Below are 20,179 nucleotides of genomic sequence, written 5' to 3'. Positions count from 1 at the left end.
AATTAATTACAGTTCATTTAACAACACCAACCTAGATTTAAAAAATGCTGTAAAAAATTGCTGTTCAACAATTATGATTATTATTATTTATAATTATATATAAAATGCAATTTAATAAAAGGAAACTAGATTTACAATGTTTATGTATTTAAATCAACATTTATTTTCCTTTTTAAGTAGTATTACTTTAATGTTTTCCTTCACAGATTTCACAGAAACACTTGATGAACTCCTATGAACATGAAGATTATTTTTTATTTGATCACTTTAAGCTCAGTCGACTGTGTTCTCCTCTGAGTTTAACTGTGATGCATGACACAAACTGCGTGTGCGTGCTGAGCTCATATTTTCTTGCTCTTCTGAGTAATGCACAGGGTCACAGGATGTCTTTTCTTTTTCACTGGATGCAGATTCTCTGTGCAACACTTGAGTCAGGCCTATTGCTTTCTTGGTAGTGTGACTTTTTTGAGCATGGAGTACATATTAACTTGGATTTGGGAGGTGAGCATTTTATTTGGTGGATTTGTGAGGTCTTTTAGATGGCTTAGGCTTTCTCAAGTGTAAGCACTCTCTTGAGAAATTGACGTGTGGTCTGTTGAGATCTGGTTGGCTGCTGTCACTGGCACAGGAAGCCGTGAGCTCCAGGCCTCGAGGGTCACTCAGTGGGCTGCTACATGACACATCACTCTCACAGTCATCCTGAGGTGCCTTTTTTTGCATCTTCAAGGTATTGTGCTTCGGAAAATCAAATACAAATCTGAGCATTTTGCATTGAATGAACTTTTCTGAACAATTTTATTTTATTTGTTTGTTTAAAAACTTATTTACACAGACATATTTCTCAGTAGTGATATAGTTTCAGTCACATTACACTCAACGGATCATCTGATCTGTCCATCATACAGAGCCTCTTAAATGGCAAACACATTAAGGAATAACTGTAGATACCATATATACCACTAAATTCTAATGCCAAATTCCCTCTTTTTTCCTTACCTGTAAGTTCTGGAAGTGCATAAGAGATCTACAGTGAGTTTCCTTTGCAGAAGACTCAAAGTGGTAGAATTTATGACACAGCTTACAGAGGAAACCAGCGACAGGGATCACAAAACTAGTGCCTGAGGGTCAGAAAGCAGTCGGATCTGTCAGATTAATTTACTATCTAGAGAAGTGGTTGAAGCCCAGCACTCACCATAATGTGTGTCTGGTTGTGATTCAGTAATCTGTATGATCCTTCTGTTTAAGTGCCATTTTAGATATGAGGTTGGTGCTATGAACAAAATTAAAGTAAAAAACTCCAAAAGAAACTCAAATTTAGAAAAGCACAAGATGTCATGCAACTAACCTTCTCAAACACTGCAATCTCTTCTTCATTTCTATCCTCCTCATAATCATCTTCCCCTTCAAAGCAGCCAATAGCATCCACAGTTATGAGGTCCGCCATAACCCCTGGGCCACCCTCATTTCTTAACTGCAACAAATATTGAAAAAAATGAGTTTTACTGATGTCATTTTATACATTTTGCATTTATATATATGAAATACCCACACAGACCTCCTCAGCCCTCTGTTTGTGCTCAGGAGACTTCATATGCTTAACAAACTTGCGAGGAGTCCTAAAGTGGCACTCACACAGGGTACAGAAAGGTCTTGAGGACACTTTTGCCATCTAATGAGGAGACAAGACATAGCATTTTCATATAGTTAGTGGTTCAAATGCTGCTCCTCAAGTACAGTACATGTGGATATTTCTGTAGTGATTAGATTTGGTGGTATTTTTGTTAACGTTGAGATCACCTTGTGTCTCTTAGTTCGTCTGTGCTCGATGAGGTCTCCAAAAAAATGACACTGGCAGGTTGGACACCATCGCTGATGACCCATCCTCCTCTCTCTGTTACAGAGCAGAAAACAGCTGTGTTCTTGTGTTGTCATTTTCTTTTGTCGATGTGCAATGATGGAATACTTCATATTTTATTTTTTTTAATGTGACTTACATACACTACACTAACAAATTACTGTACATTTGGGGTCAGTACGATTTTTAAAAAATAAAGTCTTCAGCAAGAATGCATGAAAATCATCAAAGGTGACTGTAAAGACCTTTACATTGTTACAAAAAACTTTATGATTTTTTTTTTTTTTAACTTTCTATTTCTATTTCAACAACACAAGGGTACATAATATGTAAAATTTTTGTAGATCTAGAGTTTGACAGCAGTATAGTAATTCAAAAGTAAACACACAGTGTGACATTTTCTCAGTCGGTGTGTAGTTCGCCTGAGGCTAAAGAGACAAACACAGAATGCCGTACAGTCACCAAATACCTTCTTGGTCTGAAATGCTTGCTGAGTTTGCTTTTGGTGGCTGCTGCATCTTATCTCCATTTGCAGACTCTTCAACCAGTTTATTCGGTCTGTCCAAATGAGGCAGTGAATTTTTGTGAGTATGTCACATGAAACACAAACACTGCACTGATTCATTTCAGTCTGTCTGCTTTAATATTCCATTTATTGACCTTTGAACTCTGTTTTTTCAAAGGAGGCTCTCCTTGTTCTGGGACTGAAGAATGAATTTGTCCAACAGTACCTAATGTGTGATAATTTAGTGTATGAGAACGAACACACAATTTGTGCATTGAGGATCTTTACATAGAATTTAACAAAACACATTTTTTTAATGAATATACCACTGGTTTATAGTCTAGTTTAAGTATAGAAACATCTCCTCAAAGTGTTTAGTGTGTACTCACCTATTTTTCCCATGTCTCCGTATTTGTTTGTCTCGTTTGTTGATTACAGTACTCATGTTTCGCACTTCTCTTTCTTTCTTCAATAAAAAAGAAAAAAGAAAATAAAGTGAAACTATCTATCCCTGGGTGAGTCTATCCCTCAGAGCCTCATTTTTTGCTTTGCAAAAGGCAAGCATCTAACCTGATAACGGTCTAGAGATAGAATCAAAAAGAGAGAACGTTTTAGTAAAAATTGGACTGCACTAAAATGACGCAAGGTATAATATATTAAATTAATTCCTGAATATATAAATAATTTACCTACCCTCATACGGGTAAAAATCTTTAAAAAGACGACAATAAACATTCAAAGTTGCAAAGTTCATGCAGTGGTCTCTTAATAGACTGCCTGATGCCTCCCTCCAAAAACACTCTTGATGCCCACTTAATGTGACTGAATTATTATCATCTATAATAATTCAGAAAAGAGAATAAAAAAAAGCAAAAACTAAAAGCCAATGATCAGAGGATAAACACAAGGGTTTGTTAAATAACAACTGGATATGGTTATAAATAAGTCATCTAACTCATAAGGTGGATATATAAAACAGTATATAATGCAATATAAATAATAATATTGGACATATTAACATTTTCAACTGGACAATATTAGAAGAAAACAATATTAGTTAGTTGGAAATTGGAAGTTATTTCGAGATGGGATTTTTAGTAATCATGTTAATTTTGCCACTGTGTAAACAGATGAGCAATAATACAGTTTAAAGGTTGAGCTTGGCCAGAGCATATTTCTGACAGCCTTCTATGATTTTAGCAGAAATACTCCGTTAGATTATATTCATTTAAAGTTAAAGACCTCAGAGGTGTTAAGCTACTTTGGACAGCCTGATCTGTGTTTAAAACAACATTACTGAATTTGACCAAAAAAAACAAAAAAAAAAAACAAAAAAAAAAAACACCTTTACATATGAAAAAGTCAGTGCTTATGGTATATGACTCTTCCTCTGGTGCTGTGGTGTGGAGGTTACGGACAATTAACTCGAATGCGACATCTTCAGGCTCGGAAGAAGAATTTATTTATCAAGAGAATTGTCTTTTACTTACTCAAAAATACTAAAATTATTGTATTTGTACTGAAAACCTGCAATAAAAGTCATCAGAGAGTATTACGCTAGAGATGATGCACAGTCAGCAGGTCACTATCACCATACACCCCAAACTGTAAGGCAATAACATTTAGCTAATCCGTAAAACTTGCTAAGTGGAGGGATTTTGTATCCTAAAATGGTTTTGTAACGCAAGCTGCGGACTAAAACAGTTGTTCAGTTCTGTACTAACTTAAGAGATAGCCTACTACTTATTCATTTGTTCTTATTTATTAAACACTAGTATTCATCAGTACATATTGTTATATATAGGACTACCTAGCCAACAAAAATATGTCCTAACGTTACCATTAAGTTATGAAAATGTTTCTGAATTTTGTCCGAACATAAATGTTTAAAAAACGTTTGGTAACACTTTAGTATAGGGACCCATGCTCACTATTAACTAGTTGCTTATTAGCATGCCTATTAGTAGCCTACTTATAAAGCATTCTGACATATTCTACATCCCTAATCCTACCCAATACTTAACAACTACCTTAGCCTCCTAACTATTAATAAGCAGCAAATTAGCAGTTCATGTTGGCAAAAGTCATAGTCAGTGGTTTTTTAATAGCGAGACGTTACAAATGTGACCTTTTTTTTTTTCTTGGTTATGTGAACGTTAAAGACAACATTAAAGGGAACGTTCCATTTTATTATTTTGTTAACATGGGAATATGTTACTTAAGAATGTTCGCGAAACCACCTTAGATGAATGTCCAACTAAAATGTTAAAAATAGGACTAAAGTATTGGGAACTTTAATAAAGAACAGATAACTTTAAATGAACGTTCTGACTAGAGGAATGTTTGTTCAGAACTTTGAGAGCTAACGTCTCAGAACTTCTGAGAATGAGAAAATTCTGAGAAAGTTCTGAGAATGTCCCCTGTTAGCTACAGTAGGTAGAACGGTTGTTTAAAATTCATGTTTGCGGTATGACATCGCACTCTTCAAGTAGGCTTCTAAGTTTACACTTCAGATCCAAAAACGCTTTTGTAAAATCCGCTCTCGATAGAACGCAAAATTCTCATTTTCTTCGGGGTTTTACGAATATGAAATTAACAGATCTATACCTGATGGTGTTGTATTTTAGTGCTGGTCAGGTTTTTTTTTTTTTTTTTTAATACAAGAACATTTAATACAAAAACGTTGGAATGAAGAACGGTCATCCAATTACATAGTGCGCCTCCAGTGGCTGGTGAAGGTAATGCAGCATCCAGCGCTCATCACCGCATCGCTCCAGCAGCAGATCTCATAGCGGTGGTGAGAAGGCAGGGAGCAGCGCGTAGGGAGGAGGGCGTATGTCGATTCGCCAGGGTGCCTGGAAAACTGAAGGAAACGCTGCAAGGGACGGCTTTTAGATATTTCGGGGCCTGCCAATTAGGGCTCCGTTCAGGGTCGATTACATCGGTTTTTCATTCACTGTGAAATAGAGCCTTTTATTTATCCCACAAGATGGGCAATCGGGGAATGGAGGACTTGATTCCTCTGGTAAACCGATTGCAGGACGCCTTCTCTGCCATCGGACAAAATGCCAACCTGGACCTTCCTCAGATCGCAGTGGTCGGCGGTCAGAGTGCTGGGAAGAGCTCGGTATTGGAGAACTTCGTTGGGAAGTAAGTGACTGATGACAGTGACGGTCAGCATCACTCTGTATCGTGACATCCAGTATTTATGTATCATTAATTGCTCTTCAGCACTGGACATAAGCATATTCAGCAGTCACTTATAATGCATGCGTACCAATGTTTATTTATTATGATTATCGAGTTAGTTATTCATGGCATTGATGAGCTCTTAAATCAGGTGAATGTGTAGGCTAATGCATTGTCCCTTAATTGACAAAATAAGCTATTTTACCATGATTTAATTAATGCGGGACATGCAGCCCACAAACCTTGCCTCGGTCTCTCGATGTAGCCTCGTGAAGAAGAGTGACAGAGAGTGATGCTCATGGCTGACTTGTGTGTGTTCTCGCGAGGCCGTCATACCTACACCAACATTTTTGGGCATCATAGGAGCGAGCTTTATGTATTAGGAAGAAAAATGTTCTTTTTGTGAAATATTGTGTGATATGTTTTTAATTTACAGACTAGAATAACAGCTAATCACATATTTCATGCATAAGTTGAAAGCAATGTTATTGGCACGATTTGATCCTTTAAGGGGTAGGTCATCCAAAATGAAAATTTGTCATCATTTAGGCTACTCACCATCACGTTGTTCCAAACTCGTATTTTATTACATCTTTTGTCAATGCAATGAAAGTGAATGTTGACTGAGGCTGTCAGTTTGCCTTTTGTGGTCCATGGAAGCAAGTTATACAGGTTTGGAACAACATTCGGTTCAATAAATGACAGAATATGAATTGCATGTGTTTTATATTTATACTGTATATATATCTATTCATTTACATGATTCTCTAAGACAGATCAACTCTTGCTTAAACTGAAATTTAATTCCATTCCATTTTTCATAACTAAACGTAATGTTGGTGGTACACAAGTGAATTCTGCTGTGGATGTGCACTACTGTCCAAAAGTTTGAGGTAGTTAAGTTTTCTAAATGTTTTTGAAAGAAGTGTATTATGTTCTCAAAGATTGCATTTATCTGATCATGGATGCATAAAAAAACAGCTATACTATGAAATATAATTAAAATGCAAAATAACTCTATTCTTTTAAAATATATATATGGTATATATATTTAAAAAGACTGGAGTAATACTGGAGTAGTGGCTGCTATATTTAATATTTTTTTTTAATTTTTTTTTTTTTTATATACATGTAATTTATTTCTGTTATGGTAAAGCTGTATTTTCAGCAGTCACTACTCCAGTCAACAGTGAGTAAGCTGTTGATAAACTCTACATCACCTTATTTGATTCTTGTTGTTTTATTGCACATATTTTATCCATTATAGGCCTATACCTGCCCCAGGTTTACAAATTACCATCCTTTATCTTTTAACAGCATCATTGTTTTGTGTCTGGCTCATAGCCAGTTGAGCTTTGCTTGTTTTCAGGACCAAGGACAGTTCTTTCAAAATCTGTTCTTTCAAAAGGTTGTCTTTATTTGGCTAAGATAATATGAACCACGTGGCCACACTATTACTTGTAAGAGACACTGATCTTTAAATCAATAAATTATATATAACTTTGAATGGTAGTACACATCCATAGGAGAATTTACTTGTATACCACCAACATTATGCTTAGTTATGAAAAATGGAATGGAATGAAATTTCAGTTTAAGCAAGAGTTGATCTGTCTTAGAGAATTACATAAACGAGCAGATATGAAACACATACAATTCAATTGTTGTCATCATTTATTGAACCGAATGTTGTTCCAAACCTGTATGACTTCCTTCCATGGACCACAAAAGGTAAAATGACAGCCTCAGTCAACATTTACTTTCATTGCATGGACAAAGGATGTAATCAAATAAGAGTTTGGAACAACATGAGGGTGAGTAAATGATGACAGAATTTTCATTTTAGGTGACCTAACCCTTTAAAGGATTAAATTATCCCAATAATATTGGTTTCAACTTATGCACAAAAAATGCATCAGCATTCCTTCAGGATTTTGACTATACGCATATAGTGAGTATATGAGAGAAATTGTACAGTAAGCAATTGATTCAGCTCCATTTAAACTTTATGTAGATAATTCTAAAATTTCCTACTTATTCTTAAAATTCTTAAAATAAATTTAAGATTAAAGTTAGAAAATCTGTCATTTACTTGGCATTGTTAGAATGTTCACATTTCAAAATATGAGTAATTATGTCATTGTGATATATGCATTTATAATAACTGTAATAATGCAGTTTTTTAAAATGCATATTTTATTTGATTTATTCCATGGTGAATTGCACAGTTGATAGAAAATAACATGTATTCTAAGTGTCATGACAACAACAAAACATCAACAACAAAAGATGCTTGAACTACTAACTCTGCCCCTTTGCAAGTGGTGTTATTTGTTTCAGGAAATTAAAATCTAATTATCTTATTAGGTCTCTGATGAGGAAAACAGCTTAAACCAACCTAATGTGTTTTGCTAGTCTTGCAGGCCACCGAACTCTTCAAGCTGGCCTGGTTTGATAGCTCTAGGCACTTGTAAGTATCTCAGGCTGGTAGCCCAGCTGGCCGACCAACTATACCAGCTGCACACTCGTGGAGAGACCAAAAAAGACCAGAAAACCACGTCAGGCTGGTTTAAGCTTGTATCTCCATCAGGGATGTTTGTTTTATGGGTCAAAAGGACCAGTGTTTGTATTTGACTCAAAACATGCATAGATCCTCATCATTGGAAGGTTGCTATTAAGTCTAGCTCGTAACATTGTGACGTACGTCACTGCCACGTAGACCTTCATTGTTATTCAGCAGGGCCTTCTTTCAGTGTTGTTGGTCACGCTACACTGTGAGCTCTGTGAACACTAAAGTGTCTGTCAAGCTTGTCAGCCACAAACAGATCCACTGACTGGCAGTACAATGCTCACAGCTGTTACAAGGACAGACTTCACAATGCTGTACAAGGACCACTGTTTGGCATAAAATGTGGTGTGTTGCCTGGCTAGATTTACAGTTTTCACAACTGTAATACTACATATGGGGCCCTTAAAGGGACAGTTCACCTGAAAATAATTTGATTGATGACAGAATTTTCATTTTTGGGTGAAGTATCCCTTTAAATATCATTTACTTATCCTCAAGTTGTATTAAACCTTTGAAATTTAGATATTTGGAAGATATTTCAAAGGTTTGAGATGACATGAGAGTGAAGAACTGATATTTAAAGCAATACTTCAGAATAAATATTCTGTCATTTACTTAGCCTCAAGTTGTTTCAAACCATTATGAGTTTCTTTCTTCTGTTGAGCACAAAAGAAGATATTTTGAACAATGTGTGTAACCAGAGTCTCCCACATTGAGTCAATAGGTCCCCACTGACTTCTATATGGAAGTCGATGGGGACCAGAAACTATTTGGTTACCAATATACCAATATTACACGTTGACCATTATGGTTTATTAGACAGATGTCATTGTGAATGAGACATGGCCATTAAAACAGAGGCACATGCTGATGTGGCCTATCACCATGATGGCGTGACAATTAATTACATGTTGGTGCAGTCTGGCAGAAAGCAGCAGCATATCACAGCTGCTGTATGAATGTCATTAAACAGCCTGCAAGAGCAGATAAGACACAGTGTGTGTGTCAATAAATGGGAAGTGCAGCATTAAGCTGGTCATGGATACTTGGAAATGTTTGGTTCCAGGCTTTTTTGTTGTTAAATAGAGCGCAACAGTGGCCACTTTTTTTTGCAGCGGTCATGATTCCTGAAATATTATATTTTTTTTATTCACTTTCTCAATAGAGATTTAAATAAATAATTGTATAAATATCCTGTTATAATTCTGTTGCTTGAAAAATACTACCAATCCCCAAACTCTGGAATTTACTTACCTATTCTATATGTTGAAAATTTTATGCACTCTGATTGTATTATGAAAAATATGGATACAAATAAATGTTGTGCCCTATTCCAGTAGTGTAACGATCTACTGCAGATAACTAACTCTTGTATAGAGACAAGCCACAGTTGTTGTGACAAACAGTCAGAACAAGCCTAGATTTTTGCTGCTTTTCTATGAAAAAAAAAATCACTGTCAGAAGTATTTTCCCAGCATTTGTCTAATTCCTAGATTATGAATCTAGACCCTTTACAATGTAAATAAATATGTAAGGTATGACGTGCCGCTATATGTAGGCTTTCCTTATATCTTGCAAAATATGGACTGTGTGGATATCAAATGACAACTACTGAACCCTAATTAATTCACAGCAGTCCTAAAATAAAAAAATAAAAGTCTATAATTTATTAATCAAACAAACTGGAGAACAAAGAGGATGATAAGAGATGCTGATTATTATAAGATACCTTTATATAATCATCATAATTGCTTTATTATGTTAGCACAGACAATATTAATTGCATAACTGCACTATAAAAATAATGTAAATTATATTAGGTACCTAAAAAAAGAGAGATTAGATTGTGTAGAGGCTATTTTAAACCATCCAGTCTTTGAAATCCATAAAGGTGGTCAGTAGTGAAATGCAATTACATGTTTTTTTTTTTTTTCTTTTCATTCTAAACATATCGACTAATGTTGGAACCATTTCTGCTTAATGGCCAGAACTCATACAGCACACTCTCACACTCCTTAGAGTGCCCGTTCTTCAACACTATATCTCTAAATCTCATTACTAAGAAAGGCCTAGTTGCAAATATACTGGCAACAGACATGTATGAAAAAATGAACTAGTGCTACTAAAATCTAGAACAAGCACCAAAATGTGTTATGCAATGATTTGCCGGAGCAGCACTAGTACTGACATGTTTTTAATTAAGTCAGTACATCTGTTTTTCAGGTTGAGCTGTTTTAGTGTGAAAATACACTTAGAGTCATCATTAGATTAAAATAGTTTTTATTCACAGTATTTAAATGTATGACCTTTTTTGACTTGTAAAAGCAGTTTTAAACATAGCAACATGACTTTATAAAATTATTGTAATTTTTTGCATTGCTTATTTATTCTTCAGGTTTAAAAAAATAGAAGAAAGAAAATGTACATGTGTTTATGTAATATTTGTATGCTAGATGAGGATGCACTTTGACATGCTGCCTCGTGTACTTTTTAGGGATTTTCTGCCTCGTGGCTCTGGTATTGTCACTCGGCGCCCCCTAGTGCTGCAGCTCATTAACTGCCCTACTGGTAAATATCTTGCTTGCATTAAAAGGATGCCAAAAATCTTTATAGTTTTTAAATGCATGTTTTTAAGGAATAGGTCACACAAAAATTAAATTTTGCTGAAAATTTACAAGATATAGATTAGTTTGTTTATTCATCAGAAAAGATTTGGATAAATTTATCATCACTTGTTCACCAATGTACTCTCTGGAGTGAATGGGTGCCGTCAGAATGAGAATCAAAACAGCTGATGAAAAACATCACAATAAGACTCCAGTCCATTAATTCACATCTTGTTAAGTGAACAGCTATGTGTTTGTTCTCATTTTCAGCAAATTTTTATTTTGGGGTGAAGTATTCCTTTAAGGCAAAATTAAAAAGCAGTTTTGTAAAACTGTCTTTTCTAATTGCTTATTTCCAGAATATGCTGAGTTTTTGCAATGCAAAGGGAAGAAGTTTACTGATTTTGATGAGGTTCGTCAGGAGATTGAGGCAGAAACAGATCGCCTCACTGGCCAAAACAAAGGCATTTCACCAGTCCCTATCAGTTTGCGTGTCTATTCGCCTCATGGTACCTACATTCACGCACATACAGAGGGAGTTATTTAACCATGATCAGATCTAAATATTCTGTTGTGTATAAGCATGCATTGTGAAATATCACATATAATCGTGCCATCCCTTTTCATCACCAGTTTTGAATCTCACCCTTGTGGACTTGCCTGGTATGACCAAAGTGCCGGTAGGTGACCAGCCACCTGACATTGAGTTTCAGATCAGGGATATGCTAATGCAGTTTGTGACTAAGGAGAACTGTTTGTTGCTGGCTGTGTCTCCGGCCAACTCTGACCTGGCCAACTCAGATGCCCTCAAGATTGCCAAGGAGGTGGACCCTCAGGGTGGGTTATCATCCAGCAATGACTAAAAACATGTTCTAAAATAATTGCCTATTTGCAGACATACCTTGATGTGAGATTTGTAAAGCTCTTTTCGTTTAAAAATTGTATCTGATCATACATCAATGTGTGTGTTTTTCTGAGTAGGTATGAGAACTATAGGTGTGATCACTAAATTAGATCTAATGGATGAAGGAACGGATGCACGTGACATCCTGGAGAACAAGCTTCTTCCTTTACGCAGAGGTAAAGTCAGTGTACAAAGAGAAAGCTTCAAACTCTTTCCACATAAATATGGTGGTCATGAAAAATTTGTAAATAACAGTGAACATTCCCAGGCCCGAAAGAGTGAAGGAATATTATTTACATTTTTTTTTTAATTTATGCTTTAAATAGTCAATTAGTAATTAGATGCAAAATCCCTGTGAATTGGAAAAATAATATTTTTTAATTAAATAATTATATGAATTACTTTGTCAATCCTCGGCAATGTACTGATGTACTGATTTAAACTAAAGGAATTAAATAAATACATGATTTAAAAGGGCTTTAAGGGACAATAAAAAATAAAATAAAAATAAAATAACCAGAATTTATTGTAACTATTGTAACATTTTGCAAATAATATTTTTCTTTTATTTTTCATTTATTTATTTTTATTCATTTACAGAATGCACACAGTCACTCTTATGCCTAATATGCTGAAAATGACCCAGTTAATGTTTCTTGTTTTGTCACACTCAATTACAAACTGAATATATTGAATCACATAAATTATACATTTTACATTTAAAAAATGTTGACAAAATTTGCATTTTGGGGTTACTGTTGGTCGTTGAAAGTTTCTGAAAGTGAAAGTGAAGTGACGTGTGGCCAAGTATGGTGACCCAAACTCGGAATTTGTGTTGTGAATTTAACCCATCCAAGTGCACACATACAGTAGTGAACATACTCCTGGAGCAGTGGGCAGCCATATTGCTGCAGTGCCCGGGGAGCAGTTGGGAGCAGTTGGTTTGGTGCCTTGCTCAAGGGTTTCACCTCGGTAATGGTATTTGGGGGGGAAGAGGGTGCTGGTTATTCACTCCCCTCACTGACAAAAACCTTCGGGTTACAAGTCTGACTCTCTAACCATTAGGCCATGACTGCCCCCTGTTATAAAACAGTTGATACATATTTAATGTGTAACTACTTAGATTTTACCCTGCTCTCTTTCACCATCCTAATAGCATAGAGCAATGTGTAACGGAGTACATTAAAGGGGGTAAGCATTAAAGGGGTCATGAACTGCATTTTTATATTATTTTATAATGTTCTCTGAGGTTTACTTATAATGTTAGTGTAATTTTACATAAAAAAAACAAAAAAAAAACATAATTTAGAAGTAGCAGGCTATTTTCTATCCTGTTTTTGAGCCTCTCTGCAGAACGGTCTGTTTTTATAGGCTAGGCGCATTCAAGACTTGCAAGTAAACACCGACTGCTGTGATTGGCTAACGGTTTTGCTGATTAAAATAGCAGATGGACTCTGCTGTGATGTACAGTACTCTGAAAACAACATGGGTCATTTGCGTTAAAAACGTATAAATACTCAGTATATATCAAACGATCTCGAGTAGACAATTTCAACAATGGTAAAAGCACATTTACTCACACTTCTTGTGTGTTGCAACATTACTGTTGGATCCACTCTAGTCAGACTCAGTCAGACTTTTTGTTTAAAAAAAATTAAAGCAAACAAACAAACAAACAGTGTTTCACTGATGCGATCTGGAGCTCTTTGCTAGTTTTACCCCATGTTTTCACTGGACGCGACTATAGACAACAGAACGGTGTGGTGGTTATGGCCCTGCCTGATTTTAAACTTATCTTAACTATTTACATAACTTTTAGAAACCTAGCATTAGTAGATGATAAAGAAATGTTTGACTGGTCTCTTGAAAACAAAATATAGGTCAGGGAAAAAAAATATATTTTTTTTTATAAATGTATTTGTCTATAAGGGCACTCAGACACAGAAACACTTCAAAGGAATCAGGAGCGCAAAAATGGCTATTAAACCAGCACCCCTCTTGAGACATTTGTGCTTTTGAAGCCTTTGATGCACTATTAAGTCTGAGTCTGCTAATGCATTTTAGCAACATTTTTTCTTTCTGCACTCGAGGATGACCTTTTACCCCTATTATTAACTAACATTATTGATAACTTGTCACATAGCACATTCTTTTTTAACTTTTTAACTAAAAATGTCCACCTTGGTGGACAATAAAGACATACTCTACTACTGCTTCCTTACTAGTTAACACACTTCCCTTGTCGACTTTCAGTTTAGACTAAAAATAGTTTAATCAATTAACTTATTAAAATTAAGGAACACTTTTCCATGTAATTAGTTTAGGTCTATACAACAAGACTAAAACAATTTATTTTAAAAAAATGGCTCACTGGATTTAGGTTATGTTATTTTTTAGTTTAATTAGTTTAGGTCTATACAACAAGATTAAAATTATTTATTTATAGTTAATCTATAGAAAGTTACATTTATTGTAACTATATGCAACATCATATGAGCAAGTAAACAGGAGACTGGTATTAGTAATGAGATTGCCTTTTTTGTTGTTACATTTGATTTAGTTATTGCTCATTGATTGTAGTCATATAGCCACCCAATAATAATCAAACTCCATCATAACTGAACATTAAATCTCTTCACTGAAAAACACATAAAATTTCACCATTTACTCTCCTAATGTAGTTTCTAATAACTAATTCCTCATAAATTCCCATTTAAAAGCTGGATAGTCCACCTTGTGAAAATAATTGAACAGCTATAGTTCTGCAAGAATATTGTGATCTGTTTGTTGATTTTAGTTATGACTGCCTCCAGTGTACTACATTTGGTCATGCTGACTGCCTGTAACAATGTCAAACTGGATGCTCCCTGTAGGCTACATTGGAGTTGTGAACCGCAGTCAGAAGGACATTGATGGCAAGAAGGACATCAATGCTGCAATAGCAGCGGAGAGGAAGTTCTTCCTCACCCACCCAGCCTACAGACACCTGGCTGATCGCATGGGGACTCCCTACCTGCAGAAAGTTCTTAACCAGGTAGAATGACTCTGAGAGCCACTCATGCAAATGTTTTTCTCCAACTGTTCTTGCTGCTGAAATCATTTTTACTATAAGAAAGATGTTGACTACAGTAGTAACCAAAGGTTTCTATTCTTATCTAGCAATTAACCAACCACATCCGAGACACTCTGCCAGGACTGAGGAATAAACTTCAGAGCCAGCTGCTGTCCATTGAGAAAGAGGTTGAAGAGTACAAACACTTCCGCCCCGATGATCCTTCTCGCAAAACCAAGGCTCTGCTACAGTGAGTCTGATATGTATTGCACATTTGCAGCACACGAATACAAACTACCGTTCAAAAGTTTGGGGTCAGATTTTTTTATGATTTTTTGTTGTTGTTTATAGAAATTAATATTTTTATTCAGCAAGGATTTGATCAATCACAGTAAAGACATTTATGATAATGTGCAATAGATTCTATTTTAAAAAATGCTGTTCTCTTGAACTTTCTATTCTTCAAAGAATCCAGAATATAAAATTTAAATTTTTTACATTTTTACAAAAATATTAAGCAGCACAACTGTTTTCACCACTGATTAAAAAAATCTTGAGCAAAAGTTAGCAAAATTCAGAATTGCCATCATAGGAATACTTTACATTTTAAAAGTATATTATAATAAAAAAATAGCTATTTTAATTTGTAATAATATTTCAGATATTTTTGAGCATAAGAGACATGTTTATGTGTGAAGATATGTATCTGTGACTGACTTGCACAAAAATAAAACTCAGTGTTCTCTGGTTTAAAGGATGGTGCAGCAGTTTGCAGTGGATTTTGAGAAGTGCATTGAGGGTTCAGGAGATCAGGTGGACACAGTGGAGCTGTCCGGAGGTGCAAGGATCAATCGCATCTTCCATGAGCGCTTCCCCTTTGAGCTGGTTAAGGTAATTTCATCATACTGTTGTTCTCTAAGAGCAAAACATATAAAGTAAGGGTTTCTCTGTCTATTAATGATGACCAGATGGAGTTTGATGAGAAAGAGCTGCGTAAGGAGATCAGTTACGCCATCAAGAACATCCACGGTATCAGGTGTGCATCAGCCCCTATCTCAAACGCACACAGTCACGCACATTCAACAGCTCTCCTGCTCTGAGATCAAACTCGCTTTGATGGTACTGTGACATTCTGAGCAACTGCTCGCTAGATATGAAGTACTGTACGGTGAGAACCATGCCATGAATATCAATTGCAATGACAAAGTGATCAGTAACTGTAAAGGTCTCTGATTGCTCTGTTCATCCCTTTCACTTGTCAGGACCGGTCTGTTTACTCCAGACATGGCCTTCGAGACTATTGTTAAACGGCAGATTGCAAAGATCAAAGAGCCGTGTCAGAAATGTGTGGACCTTGTCATCACTGAGCTGGTCAATACAGTCAGGCAGTGCACCAAAAAGGTAAAACTCCATGTCTGTGTACAGCATACAGCTTCATATACACTACAATCCAAAAATTTTGCTGCAGTGTTGCATTAAATTGATCAGAAGTGATAGTATAGATGTGTATAATGTTATAAAAGATTTTTTTTTTTTTTTTTTATAAATGCTGTTCTTTAGAACTGTCTGTTTATCAAAAAATTTTTGGAATCACAGTTTCCACAAAAAAATTCAGCAGCACAACTATTTTGATAATAATTTTTTGTGCTACAAATAAGCATATTAGAATGATTTCTGAAGGAACATGTGACACTGAACAGTAGTTCAGGAGTAATGATGCTGACAATTCAGCTTTACCTTCACAGGAATAAATTAAATTTTAATATATATATTCAAATGGGGGGTGGGGGGTTAATGTATTGTATTGTAATGTAATGTAATGTATTGTTTTTTATTTATGTAATTTTTGCATTATATCAGTCAGTGGGTACAGACAAAATTACTCTCATTACTCTCAACTCAAAAATAAAACGTTGATACAAATTATAATAATGAGAATTTGGGTGGGGGATATTGGTTAATTGTCAGCTAAATAATGCAAAATTATTTTCCAGCAATTAAATGATTATTCTAACAATTAATTTTATTTTTTTTTTTTACATTAGGCTTCATTGTCTTTATGCATATTAGAATTTCTTATTTTAATTCCTGTTATTTTGGGTGTGAATATCATCCAGACATGTTTTTCTGCGAGCTCCATTATTACACTGATAGTCACTGAAATCCTTGTGCATTTGTCTGTGGTGATAAGGTTTACTCAGTGGTTGTAGTTGATCCAGTATGTGTTTTTTTTTCTCGGGACAGTTGGCTCAATACCCCATGCTTAGAGAGGAAATGGAGAGGATTGTCACCCAGCACATCCGTGACCGAGAGAGTCGCACTAAGGATCAGGTACAGCCTTTCTACCACACGCCTGCCAACCCTCACATATACAAACTCATGTGGCAAAACTAAAAAACAAGTAGCGACATGTATTCTTTTTCTGCCACCAGGTCATGTTGCTAATTGACATTGAGCTAGCCTACATGAACACCAATCATGAGGATTTCATCGGTTTTGCAAAGTAAGAACATTATTAACCATTTACTAACATTATTGTTTGTCACCTAAAAATGCAAACAGCTAGAAGAGGAGATCATTAGGTTCATAGAAACTAATACTGAAAATGTCATTCCATGAATGCTTTCTAAAGAGCAATCCTATGGTCTTAAGAATCATCATTAAATGAGCTGAGACTAAGAGTTTTGTTCAAAGGCACAGTGATTGTATCCTCTGTCATCCCTAGTTATCCACAGTAGACCTACAGGCTGATTCATAAAGACAGTTTAACAATTTAACAGTTTAAAAGTGTCTGTTCGCCATACATTTTAGTTAATATTCTAACCTTCTATCAGTTCGACTTTTATAAATCCTTTGGCAGAATCAAATCCATGGAATTTATAATCTAATCTGATCAACACTACTGAATGCAGCCGAGCACGGCTGGCTTGTCCTGTTGTGAATTTGGTGATAGTCTACTGTGTGGACCAGCATAAGCCATTCTGGGGTGCGTTTCCCAAAACCATAGTTGCTAACTGTTCTCTAATTTTTGCAATTGAACTGGTTAAGGTAGTCAACTAAAGGTTGGAATACATTACACTTCTTTTGTACAGATCTTTGCCTGGATTTATAGTCTGGATGAATTGATGCTAGTCAGTCAGTAGTCTGAGTTGACCATGTTCAAAGAAACACAGACTCCAGTTTTTTAGCTTTAGACTGATTCCATCCGATCAGATGATATCAAAGAATGTTTGATACTTTGAGCCAACTTTAGAGCACATTTTTGTGTCAAGTTTTTGTGTGAGTTTGTTGTGTTCGGATTCGGTATGACTTTAAAGTCATAGTGTGTGATTCAGCATGTGTCGGAAACGATTCGCCCATTGCAATAGTTCCATATTTTGGACGCTCATTAGAAAATATAAATATCTATTATTTATCATGCTTACAGGTTGTGATTCAGTGGAGCCAGCTGGTCCAAATAAATAAACTGGGTACTGAGCCATCTTTCAGCAAGCATTCTGTGAATCCCACGTTGAGATTAGAGAAGCAGTCGTCAGTAAAATGACGGGAACACAGAAAAAGATTGGGCTTGTACTGCTGTGAATTTTAACCACTGCTACTTTACAGCCTCATCGTTCAGAAGTGAAAATAAAACAAATGTACTTTCACAGCATAGGATACCGCGTCTTGTCATCATGATGTTACCCACATGAACAAGCTACAGTGTTTGAGGGCGGGTCAGTTTCTTCATGGCCGGAGAACGTAGATCATGGGTGGGCATTATACAAATGTGTTACCCTGTGACATGTAACCGTCACGAAAGTGGGATTTGAATTACTGACGACTCATTTAGGCTGTTCAGAGCCAGTTATTTCTTTTGGGACACAATAACTTTGTTTATCGTGCACTTCCGGCTTTACAACTTTGCAGATAGATTACATTCACATAAAGCTACATTACACACTACATGAAAGGCAATATTCGAAATGGCATAATAGGGGCACTTTAAAAAGGTGTGTATTCCAGCCTTTAGGAGGTCTTGCTGGTTAAGATTGAAGAAGTCTGATGGTGATATCAGTATCTGCTTTTTAGCAATGACCCCCAAAATTCAGACTCACTCAAATGGTCTTGTGGCTATTAGATATCTATTAGATATTTCTTTTTCTGTTTATCCCTTCAGTGCCCAGCAGAGAAGCAGTCAGATGAATAAGAAGAAGGCTGCTGGCAACCAGGTAAGCACAAGCCAGAAGGAACAGATGCATGCATCACACAGCCTGGACAGATGTTTGCTGCCTCACTCAAACATTACTTATGTAGGAAAAGGAGACACAAGTCTATAATTGGACACTGCATCACTCAGTGTCAGTCATGTTATGAGATTTTAATGATTGAGAACAGTGGTGGGTGTTGTTTTGTAAAATACTCTTTAAATGTAAGAAATAATTAGGAAGAGGTTGGTGGAAGTGCTTTGTCATCCACTGGCAAACATGGAGAGAGAAGTGACTGAATTAGACAATTACTTGATCAGTTAGTATATAACATATAGATTGACCATACAATCAAATCTAATACCTGTATCCTCCAGTATACTATGGACGGCTACATCCAAAATGTGAAGCTGAAGAAATGTATATGATGGAGAGGTTTCCGTCAAAATCAGAGCATATGTGTATCGTGTTAATGCTGTGAATTAGTTACTGAACTTAGCATCTTTCTGCTACTTTTGTATTCTGTTCATCTTGTCTGTTCTCACTACTGCCTTTTCCAGTTTATAATTACCTATCTTACACCCTGTCTTTGCTTTGCTACTGTTGCTATGGCAACGCACCTCAGGATGAGATAATGGTAAGTGTGCATTGACTGCAGCCTCTTTAGTGTGTGTGTGTGTGTGTGTGTGTGTGATTTAGTGTTTTTGTGTCTGCTAATTCACTTTGGCCTTTTAATATAAAATGGATTTGTAAAATAGCATTACAAGTTGATTATTATGGTCCTAATTATGGTGTATTTGTTTAAAGCAAAAACACAAATAGCTTTTCATGGTCATCAATTAATCCTGACCTTTTCCGATAAAGTTGGGTGATTTCACACAATGCCACTGCACTGGAGAAGCTGCTGGAAACCCATTACACTTCTGAGAGCTGTAGCTCATCTGTAAGAAACATGACGTTCATTTCTCAGAGAAGAAATGTACCGAACAAATATAGTACGCCTTAAGTGCACTGTAGGTTATTTTTGGTAAAAAGAAGTCTTCAAGATGTAATGAAAGTAAAGCCTGAAAGCATGCACTAATCAATTACATTAAGAAATTCAGAGAAATTAATTTATTTACCTTTACACCTGAAAGTAAAAGCATATTTAAAAGCATACCAAATACTAAGAATTTCTGAAATATATATAGATTTTTGATGTGACATATTTTACTTAAATTGTAATACTGACAATATCATTTGTCATTTTTTTTAACAAGTTCTCAAGTTTTATTTGATAATTATATTAATTTGTAATAATACAAAACTTTAT

General features: G+C 35.7%; 1 protein-coding gene and 1 pseudogene across 6 annotated transcripts in view; one reads left to right on the top strand and one right to left on the bottom strand.

Annotated features, from left to right (window-relative positions):
* Positions 1-273: 273 nt before the first annotated feature.
* Positions 274-3,059, bottom strand: LOC109092879 (annotated as a pseudogene).
* A 2,039-nt stretch (positions 3,060-5,098) lies between these two features.
* Positions 5,099-20,179, top strand: part of LOC109093498 (dynamin-1) — a 28,923-nt gene continuing 13,842 nt past the window's right edge. For 4 of the 6 annotated variants that reach the window (XM_042756805.1, XM_042756807.1, XM_042756803.1 and 1 more), the window contains exons 1-14: positions 5,100-5,510; positions 10,613-10,686; positions 11,084-11,233; positions 11,358-11,561; positions 11,706-11,804; positions 14,502-14,662; positions 14,788-14,930; positions 15,436-15,571; positions 15,649-15,716; positions 15,943-16,081; positions 16,925-17,011; positions 17,113-17,183; positions 18,840-18,891; positions 19,493-19,504. In XM_042756805.1, coding sequence (XP_042612739.1) covers positions 5,350-5,510; positions 10,613-10,686; positions 11,084-11,233; positions 11,358-11,561; positions 11,706-11,804; positions 14,502-14,662; positions 14,788-14,930; positions 15,436-15,571; positions 15,649-15,716; positions 15,943-16,081; positions 16,925-17,011; positions 17,113-17,183; positions 18,840-18,891; positions 19,493-19,504 — 1,557 coding nt within the window. In that variant the 5' untranslated portion in view covers positions 5,100-5,349. Of the gene's footprint in view, positions 5,511-10,612; positions 10,687-11,083; positions 11,234-11,357; positions 11,562-11,705; positions 11,805-14,501; positions 14,663-14,787; positions 14,931-15,435; positions 15,572-15,648; positions 15,717-15,942; positions 16,082-16,924; positions 17,012-17,112; positions 17,184-18,839; positions 18,892-19,492; positions 19,505-20,179 lie in introns of all 6 variants that reach the window. The other 2 variants (XR_006160115.1, XM_042756808.1) reach the window with 1 other exon arrangement.

The sequence above is a fragment of the Cyprinus carpio genome, chromosome A5 (assembly GCF_018340385.1).
Source record: "Cyprinus carpio isolate SPL01 chromosome A5, ASM1834038v1, whole genome shotgun sequence".
NCBI lineage: Eukaryota > Metazoa > Chordata > Actinopteri > Cypriniformes > Cyprinidae > Cyprinus > Cyprinus carpio.
This window is presented reverse-complemented; position numbering and strand designations above follow the sequence as displayed.